Genomic DNA, 12904 nt, shown 5'->3' on the forward strand with positions numbered 1-12904 from the left:
AACCCATCTGGAAGGGCCAACCTTATGGCAGAAAGCAATGAAGAACTAAAGAGCCTCTTGATGAAGGTGAAAGAGGAGAGTGAAAAACCTGGCTTAAAACTCAACATTCAAAAAACGAAGATCATGGCATCCGGTCCCATCACTTCATGGGAAATGGATGGGGAAACAATGGAGACAGTGACAGACTTTATTTTGGGGAGCTCCAAAATCACTGCAGATGGTAACTGCAGCCATGAAATGAAAAGACGCTTGCTCCTTGGAAGAAAAGCTATGACCAACCTAGACAGCACATTGAAAAGCAGAGACATTACTTGGCCAGCAAAGATCCATCTAGTCAAAGCTATGGTTTTTCCAGTAGTCATGTATGGATGTGAGAGTTGGACCATAAAGAAAGCTGAGAGCTGAAAAATTGAAGCTTTTGAACTGTGGTGTTGGAGAAGACCCTTGAGAATCCCTTGGACAGCAAGGAGATCCAACCAGTCAGTCTTAAAGGAAAGCAGTCCTGAATATTCATTGGAAGTACTGATGCTGAAGCTGAAGCTCCAATACTTTGGCCACCTGATGCAAAGAACTGACTCACTGGAAAAGACCCTGATGCTGGGAAAGATTGAAGGCAGGAGGAGAAGGGCGAGATAGAGGATGAAATGGTTGGATGGCATCACCGACTTGATGGGCATGAGTTTGAGCAGGCTCCAGGAACTGGTGATGGACAGGGAGGCCTGGCATGCTGCAGTCCATGGGGTCGCAAAAAGTTGGACACAACTGAGTGACTGAACTGACTGGAAGGGCCATCAATACCTGGGTCCAGTGGAGGACAGCCTCCTGGCTTTCAGCTGAGGTTCTGCTGCAGCAGAGGGAGGTCTGACAAAGCCCTGAGACCTCACCGAGGGTTGGAAACCCCTCTGCCTGTGTTCAAACACTGGAGACCTCCCTGTCTGCTGGGGCACTCCCACGGGCTGCTGGGGTCCACACACCAGAGGACCAGTCCATGAACTCCATGTGTCTCCAAAGGCCAGCTCACCTCGGTTGGACGTGGAAGGCTGTGTGGGTATGCGCTTGGGTCAAGGCCCCTCTCAGCCTCCTCTCCAGCTTCCTGGACCAGAGAGCAGCTGAGCTGAACCCTGCAGGACCAGAAGGTGGTAGGCAAGGAAGAGTCACCCCGGGTCGTGGCCCATGGGCCAGCTCCACGAATGTTAGGTGGATCTTCGGTGCGAGGAAACCACAGGAGAGGACATGTGGGGAGGGCCTGGTCAGATTTGTGCTGCTGAGAGAAGCGTGGGTCACAGGAGGGGGTCACGTGGGGTCCCGGGAGGCGGGAGGTGGTGTCAGGAACCACTGGAACCAGCCTGTTGCAGCCCCTGAATGCGGACACCCCAGCTCCAAGTGGCTGGAGGTGGTCCCTGAAGGAGCTGGAGCCATTTTCCGCAGCCAGCTCACCCTTGAGAGTTCTCTAGGACCCAGTCACCTCTCCCTGAGAAGCCTCTGACCCCACCATGATCTCGCGGCAGGCAGGTGACAGCTCCCTCCCGTCCTGCTGCTGGCCTTGATACATGTGCCCCGCCCTCCCGGCAAGGTCACAGGAGGCCCCCACTCTTGGCTCTGCTCCATTCACCCTGTGTCCTCCTCAGAAAGTGCCAGCAGTTCACCATATCATCCTCCGCCCTGCAATCCCTCTCCCCGCCAACTTCCTCAGAACAAGCAAATTGTTACATTCTGGAGGCTCCTTGCCCCAGCCAAGACCTCACCATTCCCGAACTTGTCCCAGCAGTCACGTCACCCAGGTCCCCGCCACAGCTGATGCCTCCCCTTAGAGGCATCACCCCACCCGGCCTGCAAATGGCATCCTGCCCCTTCCCCTCTGCCTGCTTTGCTTAGATACTCTTTTGCTCTCTCCAACGTGTCTGGGGGTGCCTGTGCTTGATTGGGCCCTGGCTTCCTCAGGCCATCTTTGGGTCCTGTACTCCTCAGTTGCCTGTCTCCCAAGCTGCTTCACTCTGAGGCTGGGCCAGAGCTCCAGATCGGGGCTCCTGAGGAGTCAGGGGACCCTCGTCACCTTGGGAAGAGGGGTTCCCTGAGCTCCAGGCCCCGCCCCCAACCTGAGCCCAGAGACCCTGCCTGTCTACCCCAGCGGCCAGTCAAGGCTCCCTGAGCGACGCTGCCCCTCCCTCACCTAACAAGCTCAAGCTGGCTCGGACCGGAACTGCTTTTCTTCCTAAAGCCGCCCGGAAGGCTGAGGGTTTAGCTTAACGGGATGAGCCATCTGGGGACTGCAGGGTGGCACGCTCGGGGGAGCCTGGGACTGGGGGCAGGGGGTTGGGGGTGGGCACAGCGCGCATCTGCAGCCATGATGGTAACCCCTCCCTGCCCCCTCGTGGGGCTACTCTCAGTCCTGGAAAATTCCAAACAGGCGGCTCAAGGGCTGCTGGGGAAGCAGCTGAACAACCTGGGTCCTGCTGATCCCTGGGGAGAGAAAAGCGTGGAGCGGAGGCCTTTGGGGGGAGGGTCCGTGCACCTGCCAAGCACCAGAGGGCACCCTTACCCTATAGTGCCACAGTCTCCTGCAGGTCGGGCACGCGGAGGGGCCGCAGGAGTCCCTCCCACCGTCCACTTGGGTGAAAAAGTGCGGCCTTGTCCACCGGCCAGTCAGGCTTCCCTCGGCTTGTTCAGGAGAGTCAGCGAGCGCTGTCACTCTGACAACCAGGACACTAACAGACCAAGGCTGTCTCCCTGAGGGATGTGGAGGGCCCAAGGGCAGGAGACAGGGTCTCGGCAAAGCCCCTCAGCACGCCTGGAGACAGACCCCCGCACCGCCACCGCAGCCTTTCTGAGGGGGCTCGCTGGGCCCAGCGCCTCAGCAGGTGGAAGCAGCCTGCACCCCTGAGGTGGTGTCACGGGGCCCGGAAGCTGGAGGCCTTGGTACCCAACCTCGGGTGGGACTCAGAGATGGGCCAGGCTGCAAGGAGGTTGGGGCGGGGGGCGCCCCAGGATGTCCGAGAAGGTAGCCGGGCCAGCGGCTGGCCTCGAAGCGGGAAGGGCAAGTGAGGTGGCTGGACGGTGCTGCGGGCCTGGAGGAACCCGGGATCAGGGGCGGCTGGGATCCGGGAAGGAGGCGCTGGCGGGCGCCCCAGGTAGCGGGCGGCCTCCCGCGGGAGCAGCGTCTCTGGCTCTGGAGAAGGGCGGGAGGAGGTGGGCGGGGTGACCAGGGCGCGCGGAGGGGGAGGGGCGAGGCCCGTCCTCGGGGGGCGGGGCGAGAGTGACGTCACCTTGGAGACGGTTCATAAGCGGCCAGCAGTCCGGCCAGAGAGGAGAGGCGAGATCAGAACACGGTGGTGAGTCGCTGAGCTCGCTGCGGCCCGGAGAGCGGCTAAAGCCGCCGCCGCCGCCGCCGCCGCCGCCGCCGCCACCACCGCCGCCGGGAAGGAGGGGCGAACGCCTAGGCCGCCGCCGCCGCGGGAGCCGCAGGCGAGTCGGGCAGCCGCGCCGGGCCGGGCCGGGCCGCAGCGGGCGGTGGGGGGGGGGAGCGCGCGGGAGGTGCGGGCCGCAGGCTCCTGCTCCTGCTCCTGCTCCGGCCGCCGCTTGCAGACAGGGGGCTGCGGATGCCGCCCGCGCCCCCGCTAGGCTGAGCCTCAGGCCGGGCGAGCCACCGCCGCCGCCGCCGCGGGAGCTGCGGGCAGGAGCCTCGGGAGCCGTCGCCGCCGCCCGATCGGGCCCCGCCGCCGCCCGCGAGCCCCCGGGCCCCCGACACACATGAGATTCTTTAGGCTCACTTTCAAGTGCTTCGTGGACTGCTTCTGACCGCGCCGCCCCCGCTGTCCCGCACCCCGCCCGCCTCCCGCCCGCCGCCCCGACCCCCCGGTCCGGCCGTCCTCGGCCCCCGGCGGGCCCGCGCCTTCGGGGCCTTTATCCCCCCCTGCGCCGCTGGCGACCCCGCGCCTGTCCGCCCGCCCGCCCCCGCGGGCCGCCGTGCCCCCGGCCATGGCCAACAAGAGCACGGAGAACGGCATCTACAGCGTGTCCGGCGAGGAGAAGAAGGGCCCCCTAATCGCGCCCGGGCCCGACGGAGCCCCGGCCAAGGGCGACGGCCCCGCAGCCCTGGGGGCGCCCGGCAGCCTCCTGGCCGTTCCGCCGCGCGAGACCTGGACGCGCCAGATGGACTTCATCATGTCGTGCGTGGGCTTTGCCGTGGGCCTGGGCAACGTGTGGCGCTTCCCCTACCTGTGCTACAAGAACGGCGGAGGTGAGCACCGGGCCCCTCCCTAGCCCCACTGGGGCGGCAGGGCGAAGTCCAGAGGGTGGGGAGGCCCCCGGGGTGGCGAGGGAAGGGGAGGGCCGGGGGGCCGCCCCTCACCCGCCGTCGCCGCTCGGTGGCCCAGCCGGGCGGCCACCCCCCTGGCCGGTCATGTGCCTGGCAACGTGGTGGGGGAGGGGGCCTGCGAAGGAAGCCTCGAGCTGTGTCGGCCCCCCACCCCAGCACCAACACCCGCAAGTGATTGGCCACTGAGGTGGCCAGGCGAGGCCTCCCGCCTGGGGGGAGGCCTCCAGAGGTGAGGAGCCCTGGATGCCCCCTCCGATCAGGCACACAAGTGGCACATTGTGCGGGCCCCCCACGTGTGCACACACGAACACACACACAATGGGCCACTCTGTCCCTCCCCCTGACTTCCCCTCCCTTCCCTTCTCTCTCTTCCTCTTGCCTCCCCTCCCCTCCCCTCCCCTCGAGCCTGGGCCTGGAACACTGGGTGCCGGAGCCAGGCTTGGGAAGCCGGCAGCCCGGGCCGCCTGGCGCCATTGCTGGACACACTGCATGCACACCCCATGCCTGCCCGCCCCAGCCCAGCTTAGCAACAGCGATGGGCACGCGTGTGTCCTGTGACTGCAAAGCAGCCCCAGGGGTGGGGTGGGAAAAGCCGCAGGGACTAGGCAGCAGGCGGGAAACTGAGGCTCAGAGCAAAGGCCTTGGCCCAAGGTCACAGCAGGAGGATGCAGAGACCACGGGCCCAGCCAAGCGGCAGCCAAAGCTTAGCCTTTTGAGTAGTTGCCTGGCGAGCTGGGCCAAGGGTCAGGGGCCTGGAGGGGAGGGGTCCCCCACCCCCATCCTGGGCGCTCCTGTCTTGTTGTACCTGCCAGGCTCCCCCAACTTGCTCACTTCGTGTCCTTGCTTAGCAACCCTTTCACATACCCTGCACTCTGCTCACTGGTAGACAACTCCACCCACCCACCCTCTTCTTCCTGGGCCTTCAGATGTGCGGGCAAGAGGCTCCCTTCCCTTACCCAACCCCAGTGGGTCCCCGGGCCCGAGTGCCAACCACAGCCAACAGGCATGAGCATGCACACTCATTCATGCCCTCACAGTTCCTTCCTCTGCCGCCCAGCAAACTGCAGCTCAAGGGGTGGCTTGTATCCACAAGTGTGTGTCTCTGCCGTGCCCGTTAGTTAGCTCACCCTCGGTGAGTAGGGGCCAAAGCCCTATAGGGGAAAGGGGCTCTCAGGAAACCAAAAGGAAATGGGGTTCTGCTCGGTGCCTGCCCCCCCGCCTCCCCGCCAAGACTGTTCACCTTGGGCTCCTGAGTCAGCGGCCACCCCTTATACTGATTCACTCAGTGGGAAGTTATCATGGCCTGGGTGGAGCCTGAAGGTGGGGCTCCACCCACACCCCAGGGCTTGGGAAGGCCCTGGACTGTCTTTCCGCAGTTCTGGTCAAGTCCCCTGCCTGGCCAAGGGGCAACCCTGTGCAAGTGCCCACCTCCAGCTTTGTCCCCCCAGGTGTGTTCCTTATTCCCTACATCCTGATCGCCCTGATTGGAGGAATCCCCATCTTCTTCTTGGAGATCTCGCTGGGCCAGTTCATGAAGGCCGGCAGCATCAACGTCTGGAATATCTGCCCCCTGTTCAAAGGTGAGCAGCCCTGGCAGCTCCTGTGTGACCCCCGCGGACCTCTGCCTTTCTCCACCCCTGGGACAAAGATGGTACCCACTACAGAAAACCTCATCCTGTCTGAGCACCAGGCTTGGCATGTGGCCCTCAAGCTGCGAGGACTTGAAGACCACCTACCTGGGTGACCTTGGTGGTGGACCTCTTCCCCTCCCCGCCGGGCGAGAAAGCCCTGCCCACCACCCTTGGGGCTGGAAGGAGGGTGGCTTGGTGTGAGACACGATGGCAGAAAAAGCCGAAGGAGCTGACCCTAGGCTGTGGCACAGACTCATGAAGTGACTGGCTGAGGTTGCCCCTGAGAGGGTGACTGTCTCCCACCCTGCCCCAGGTCCCCATAAAACCCCCCAGCTGCTGAGTATGGGAGGTTGCTGTTGGGAGGGGCGGGAAACAGGTGAAGGCTTGCCCGTCCTTCACTCATCATGCTGGCAGTGGGACTCAGGGGATGACAGGTGTGAGACTAGGGAAACAGGACTTGCCTCTCATGATGGGATGTGTGCTTGTCCGAGGGCTGGGGAGGAAGCAGGGGGCTGGGGGAGGATCTGATTTTTGGCCACAGATTGAGAGGTCTGCCTGGCATGGGGCACTTGTACAAGGAAAGTTGGGGGCTCGGAGGGGTCTGGGTGGACAGCAACAGAAGGGTCTGGTTGCACTGAGGGGGGTCAGAGTCAGCAGATGTGGGGAGCAGGATGTTAGGGGCCCAGCAGGGATCACCGGCAGTGCCTGGTCAGGAGATCGTGGGAGCAATGGGGCCTGGCCAGGGATGAGCCTGGACAGAGACTCTTCCCTGCTCCCCAGGCCTGGGCTACGCCTCCATGGTGATCGTCTTCTACTGCAACACCTATTACATCATGGTGCTGGCCTGGGGCTTCTATTATCTGGTGAAGTCCTTCACCACCACGCTGCCCTGGGCCACGTGTGGCCACACGTGGAACACTCCCGATTGCGTGGAGATCTTCCGCCACGAAGACTGTGCCAATGCCACCATGGCCAACCTCACATGTGACCAGCTTGCTGACCGCCGGTCCCCGGTCATCGAGTTCTGGGAGTGAGTCAAAGCACCTCGGAGCCAGGCCTAGTCTGTCTCGCCTCCTGCACATAGCTTGTGTATGCGCATGTGTGTATGTGCATGCGCGCACAGGTACATGCACATGGGTGTGTCCTGGACCCTGCCCTGGAGGCATGCGACCAGGGATGCAGAGCAGGCTGTGCCTGCCCGCCTGGGGAGGGAAGCGGGAACTGCTGTTGGGCCTACTGGGGATGGCATGGCGCTGGGCTGCCTGGGGGTCCGGGCACACAGACTGCAGGGACCCCAGGCTGGGGACTTAACACAGGCCTCCCAGAAGCACCAGTAGGACCAGCTAGACTCAAGCGCTGCCAGAAGAGCAATGCCACCCAGGACTCTCCCAGTCTCTTGGCCTCTGCAGGCACAACTCTCACAGGCTTTCCTTCTCCAGGAACAAAGTCTTGCGGCTCTCTGAAGGGCTGGAGGTGCCAGGGGCCCTCAACTGGGAGGTGACCCTGTGTCTGCTGACCTGCTGGGTGCTGGTCTACTTCTGTGTCTGGAAGGGGGTCAAGTCAACAGGCAAGGTACAGCCGGGGGAGACCCCGGGGCTTGGGCACCACTGCCTGGGCGTGGGGTGCAGTTGCCAGGGACCACTGCTGCCACAGGAGGTGACTGCATCAGGGGTTGTACTTCAGTCCAGCCCCAGAGCCCCACCCAGTGGAGGGGGAGAGGCCCCCACAGTGGCTGCCCCTTCCCTGGGGGTGGGGCATCCCTGTCCCACCTTCCCACCCTCCCAGTTTCTGTTGATTCCAGCTCTGGTTTAGGGTTCTGATCAGTTTTAGGGTGTGGGTAGACCCGGTCTACTGCCTGTTTCTATCCCCTGATGTGTGGCCTAGAGGACCCCAGCGGGGAGCCTGGACACATTGCTCCTTCGGGGGCCCACTGTCCGGCTGGCGGGACCACTGAACAGACACAAAATAAGACAGCCTGCTGAGCAGGCAGACCTGCTTGGGAGGCAGATGCCTTCAGTGTTATCTCACTCTTACCTGTCTCTGGCAGGCTGAGTTCTAATCCCAAGGACCTTGCGAGCACATGACCTAGAGTCAGGGGCCCAGGAAGCATGGGACCTGATCCTGGCCCCCTCCCTGCCGCTAACCTTGCTTGCTTTGGGGCTGCCGGTATCCCAGCTGAGCACAGCCTCCTTTGGCAGCCATGGCTCTGACTAGAAGGCAGGGTAGGGGGCGGTGGTTTGAGTGGCCAGCATGGGGGGTACTGCGGCCTTCCCAGCAGGACCCCCCTCTAAGCAGCCCGACCCCCCCAGATCGTGTATTTCACCGCTACATTCCCCTATGTGGTCCTCGTTGTGCTGCTGGTGCGCGGAGTGCTGCTACCTGGCGCTTTGGATGGCATCATCTACTATCTCAAGCCTGACTGGTCGAAGCTGGCATCCCCTCAGGTGAGGGAGAGCAGAGGGAGGGGACACGGTGGTGGCGGGGGACACGGGGTCGAGACAGGCACCCCAGCAGGGCTCCCCACACCTTCTCTTCCCTGTCTCACCTCCAGGTATGGATCGACGCAGGGACACAGATCTTCTTCTCTTACGCCATCGGCTTGGGGGCCCTCACCGCCCTGGGCAGCTACAATCGCTTCAACAACAACTGCTACAAGTAGGCACCGCAGCCGGCCACCCCTGCCCTGCCCTACCCACCTGTGGGCGGCAGGCAGTCTCAAGAGCCTGAGTGTTCCCCTGTCCACAGGGATGCCATCATACTCGCCCTCATCAACAGCGGGACCAGCTTCTTTGCAGGCTTCGTGGTGTTCTCCATCCTGGGCTTCATGGCCACAGAACAGGGCGTGCACATCTCCAAGGTAGCAGAATCAGGTAAAGACCCCCCCGCCCCACCAAGCCCCAGCCAGGCTTCTGGAGCCGCAGCTGTACCACGGATATGAACACACGCAAATAGCCATTGTGAGAAATGGGGAAAAGTCCAACTTGATTTGTCCCATCAGCATGGGCCAGGAGGAGGCCTGGCTGAGCAACTGGGAGGCACAGATGTGCCTCCAGCTCAGGGCCAGAGCCCCAAGCCCCCATCTCTCTCTCTCCAGGGGCCTCGGGGTGTGTCCTGCTTGCCAGAGTGTTGCCCAGGGAAAGGGTGGCCTTTTCTGGGTCCGTGGGGACCTGTGACTGCAATGGCTACTGGAACCCAGGCCCCAAAGGCTGAGCCAGACATCCCTGTTACAGGTGTCAGTCTACCAAGGGCCTGCGGGAACCTGCCATCATGGTCCCTGGCATGGCGCACACACAGGGTTGGGAGAGGCCCGGTGATGCTTTGCCACAAGTGGGAAGGCCTCTGTCCACAGGGTACCCTGCTGGTTCATTACCCTGGTGCTGGGGGACAGGGTGGGGTGGGGGACAAGATGTGGGTGGGGGGCTCTGGATGTCCACACCCCGCACCTTCTCCCTCAGGGCCTGGCCTGGCTTTCATCGCCTATCCGCGGGCCGTCACGCTGATGCCCGTGGCCCCACTCTGGGCAGCTCTGTTCTTCTTCATGCTGTTGCTGCTTGGTCTGGACAGCCAGGTTTGCAAGGGGTTATGGGCCTACAAGGTGTGTGATGGGGGGTGGTTGTGGGCCTAGGGCACCCTGGGCGCCAGGAGACAGTGGGTGGCCAGGGGAGGGGCCTGGCCTGAGTTGCCCGGCTACAGTTTGTAGGTGTCGAAGGCTTCATCACTGGCTTGCTGGACCTCCTCCCAGCCTCCTACTACTTCCGATTCCAAAGGGAGATCTCCGTGGCCCTCTGTTGCACCATCTGCTTTGTCATCGACCTCTCCATGGTGACTGATGTGAGTGTGAGTGGGACGTGGGCTGCCCACCCCTACCCCGCCTTGCAGGCGGCCAGCTACCAGCCCCCCTGACCCGGCCCCCTCCACAGGGCGGGATGTATGTCTTCCAGCTGTTTGACTACTACTCAGCCAGTGGCACCACACTGCTCTGGCAGGCCTTCTGGGAGTGTGTGGTGGTCGCCTGGGTGTACGGTAGGTTGGGGTCAACAGGCGAGCCAGGCTGGGGCAGTCAGGGGCGGTGGTGGGCGTCTTGAGCTCTGGCCCTCCGTCTCTGCAGGAGCTGATCGCTTCATGGATGATGTGGCCTGCATGATCGGGTACCGACCTTGCCCCTGGATGAAATGGTGCTGGTCTTTCTTCACCCCACTGGTGTGCATGGTAAGGGAGAAGGCCAGGCAGGGTGCAGGGCACCCAGGGGCCAGCCAGCCATGGCTGCTGGGGATGAGTGCCAAGCTTCTCTCACCCACAGGGCATCTTCATCTTCAACGTGGTCTACCATGAGCCGCTGGTCTACAACAATACCTACGTGTACCCGTGGTGGGGCGAGGCCGTGGGCTGGGCCTTTGCGCTCTCCTCCATGCTATGTGTGCCCCTCCACCTCCTGGGCTGCCTCCTCAGGGCCAAGGGGACCATGGCTGAGGTCAGTGCCCCATGCCTCCCTTTGTCCACGCGCCCCCCCCCCCTTGGTCCAAACAGGACCTCCAGGGTGCCCATCCTGCCAGCTGCCAGGACAGGTGCCCGGGACACCCTCGATGGGGTATAGATGGAAAACAAGTGGTCCCTCCAGGGACTCTGGTCATGTAGACCTGTCCCCAGCCTCTGTTTTTACAGCCACTCAACCCTACACTGGCTTCCCTGGTGGCTCAGATGGTAAAGCGTCTGCCTGCCATGCGGGAGACCCAGGTTTGATCCCTGGGTTGGGAAGATCCCCCTGGAGAAAATGGCCACCCACTCCAGTACCCTTGCCTGGAAAAATCCCATGGACGGAGGAGTCTGGTGGGTGACAGTCCATGGGGTCGCAGTCAACTGAGTGACTGTACTCACTCACTCGACCCTCCCCTGAACCCAGTTTCCCTACTGCAGGCGTCACAGCCTGGCCAGTGACCAGGCCTGGGGCTCCAAGTTGGTGGCAGGTGGCGGGAAGTGGCCAGAGGCCCAGAGTGAGCAGGGGCCCCTCCCCAGGCACTCAAGGCACGCCCCTCTCTCCCACAGCGCTGGCAGCACCTGACGCAGCCCATCTGGGGCCTCCACCACCTGGAATACAGAGCTCAAGACTCGGATGTCAGGGGCCTGACCACCCTGACCCCAGTGTCTGAGAGCAGCAAGGTGGTGGTGGTGGAAAGCGTCATGTGACGGGCCCCCGGCACCAGCTCCCCCTCTTGTAGCCATAGCATCCCTGCTTTAGCCCCCCCCACCCCTCCCGGGGGGCTTGCCTTTCCCTGCCACTCAACGGGGGTCTGCCTGCCTGGGGTGGGGGGAGGGGAGGAAGCACCAGAGTGCTTATAACTCACTTTTTTTTCCATTTTTAATAAAACACCAAAAAAATACCACAACCCACCAAAAATAGATGCCTCCCCGCCCCCATAACCAAGCTGGTGCACACGCTGCTCCCCAGCGCACCGCCCCCCCCGCCCCTGCTAGTACCCACTGCAGTCTCACCTCAGCCCCCTGCTCCCTGCCTGCCTCTCCAGGTTCTGCCCAACATACCCTTGGGTGGCCCCCACCCCAGAGGTAGCAGCGTGGGGCCCAGGATTGGAGAGCAGAGGGGGAAGGTGGGGCGCACAGCCACAGAACCAAGGCAGATACTTCAGCTGGGCTAGACCCCTCTCCCCATCCCCGATCTAGACGCTTAGAGAGCCAGCCAGCAACGGGACCTTCGGTTCCTGCGCCAATTGCCACCAATATCAATTGTGTGAGCTTGTGTATGAGTGCACGTGTGTGTGAGTACATAGGGTATAGATCTCTTCTCTCTCAGCAATGGTGAATACCAGGTGTAAGTTGTGCCTGTGGGCAAATGAGGCTTGTATTTTGCACATTTTATAAAAACTTGAGAGATTTCTGCTTGTATATTTCTAAGACAAACACCCCAATGTCCCTCTCCTTGCTACGCCCCATCCCTTTCAGCCCCTCTTATACCTCTGCCCCCCAGCCAAGGAGTGTGAATTTCTAGATCTAATTTTCATAGGCAAAACAGAAGCTTCAAGCTATCAAGTGTGCAAGTCCGTCGTGTGGGTATGCATGTGCAGTCCCCAGCCCCAGACCAGTGGAAAAGTGCAAGGTTGGGGGGAGCCTCCCTGGGTGTCCCCACAAGTCGGCAAGGTCGGCTGATGCATCACCATGGGGGCCCGTGGCTTCCCACCTGGCCTGCTCAGGCTGGCCCCCACCCTGCCCTCTGGGATGGGCACCACCTGGGACAGGCACCACCACTGCAGGGACCCGAGGTGGGCACCAGCCTAGGTATGGCTCCCACCTGAGAGCTTCAGGCTGATACACTGTCCATGTCTCAAATCCTCCATGTGTCAGGTTCACTGAACCCTGCGTGTCACGTCCAGTCCTGAGGGGGCCCTTGAGGGGCTTCCCTCACACCCTGACATGGGCTGGACGGGTGGGGCTGGGGGAGGGCCAGGGTCCAGTGGGGACGCCCTTACTGTGCTAAAAGCCACTGCAAACAGCAATAAAGACGTCATTTTCCAAAGCTGGCTCCTGCTTGTCAGGTGTTGGGGGGGCAGTCAGGGGATGATGGGGTGTGAGCCCTCCCCACCCTGAGTGGCTTCCCTGGGCAAGTGTTGGTTCTGAGGTCTCTACACCTGGCACAGTTCCAGGAACAGTGCAGGGAGCTGACATACTTGGGGACCAAGGGCCACTAAAGAGGAACGCACTAAGCAGGGAAGGTGGGTGTCAAGTCCAGGCTCTAGCTTCTCAAGGGTGCTCCTCTGAGAGCAGGTAGGGCCCGGGGGAAGGTTGGTCACTGGGCAGGACCAGGGCACTAGCAGGTGCAAAGTCACCAGGTTAGTGACCTGCCTGCACCTGATATGAAGAGCTGACTAACTGGAAAATGCCCTGATGCTGAGAAAGATGGAAGGCAGGAGAAGGGGGGTGATGGAGGATGATATGGTTGAATGACATC

General features: G+C 62.1%; 1 protein-coding gene and 1 non-coding gene across 2 annotated transcripts; both read left to right on the forward strand.

Annotated features, from left to right (window-relative positions):
- The first annotated feature begins 3302 nt into the window (after window positions 1-3302).
- Window positions 3303-12472, forward strand: SLC6A8 (solute carrier family 6 member 8). Its single transcript, XM_070783812.1, has 13 exons — window positions 3303-4237; window positions 5764-5895; window positions 6727-6976; window positions 7386-7518; window positions 8256-8390; window positions 8498-8601; window positions 8692-8816; window positions 9402-9514; window positions 9640-9777; window positions 9867-9969; window positions 10055-10155; window positions 10247-10417; window positions 10990-12472. The coding sequence occupies exons 1-13, from the start codon at window positions 3976-3978 to the stop codon at window positions 11128-11130; spliced, it is 1908 nt and encodes a 635-aa protein (XP_070639913.1). The 5' UTR covers window positions 3303-3975; the 3' UTR covers window positions 11131-12472.
- On the forward strand, window positions 10630-10701 carry TRNAG-GCC (transfer RNA glycine (anticodon GCC)). Its single transcript has one exon. It is a non-coding gene; the product is annotated as a tRNA-Gly (tRNA).
- Window positions 12473-12904: the final 432 nt, after the last annotated feature.

Source organism: Bos indicus, chromosome X, assembly GCF_029378745.1.
Source record: "Bos indicus isolate NIAB-ARS_2022 breed Sahiwal x Tharparkar chromosome X, NIAB-ARS_B.indTharparkar_mat_pri_1.0, whole genome shotgun sequence".
NCBI lineage: Eukaryota > Metazoa > Chordata > Mammalia > Artiodactyla > Bovidae > Bos > Bos indicus.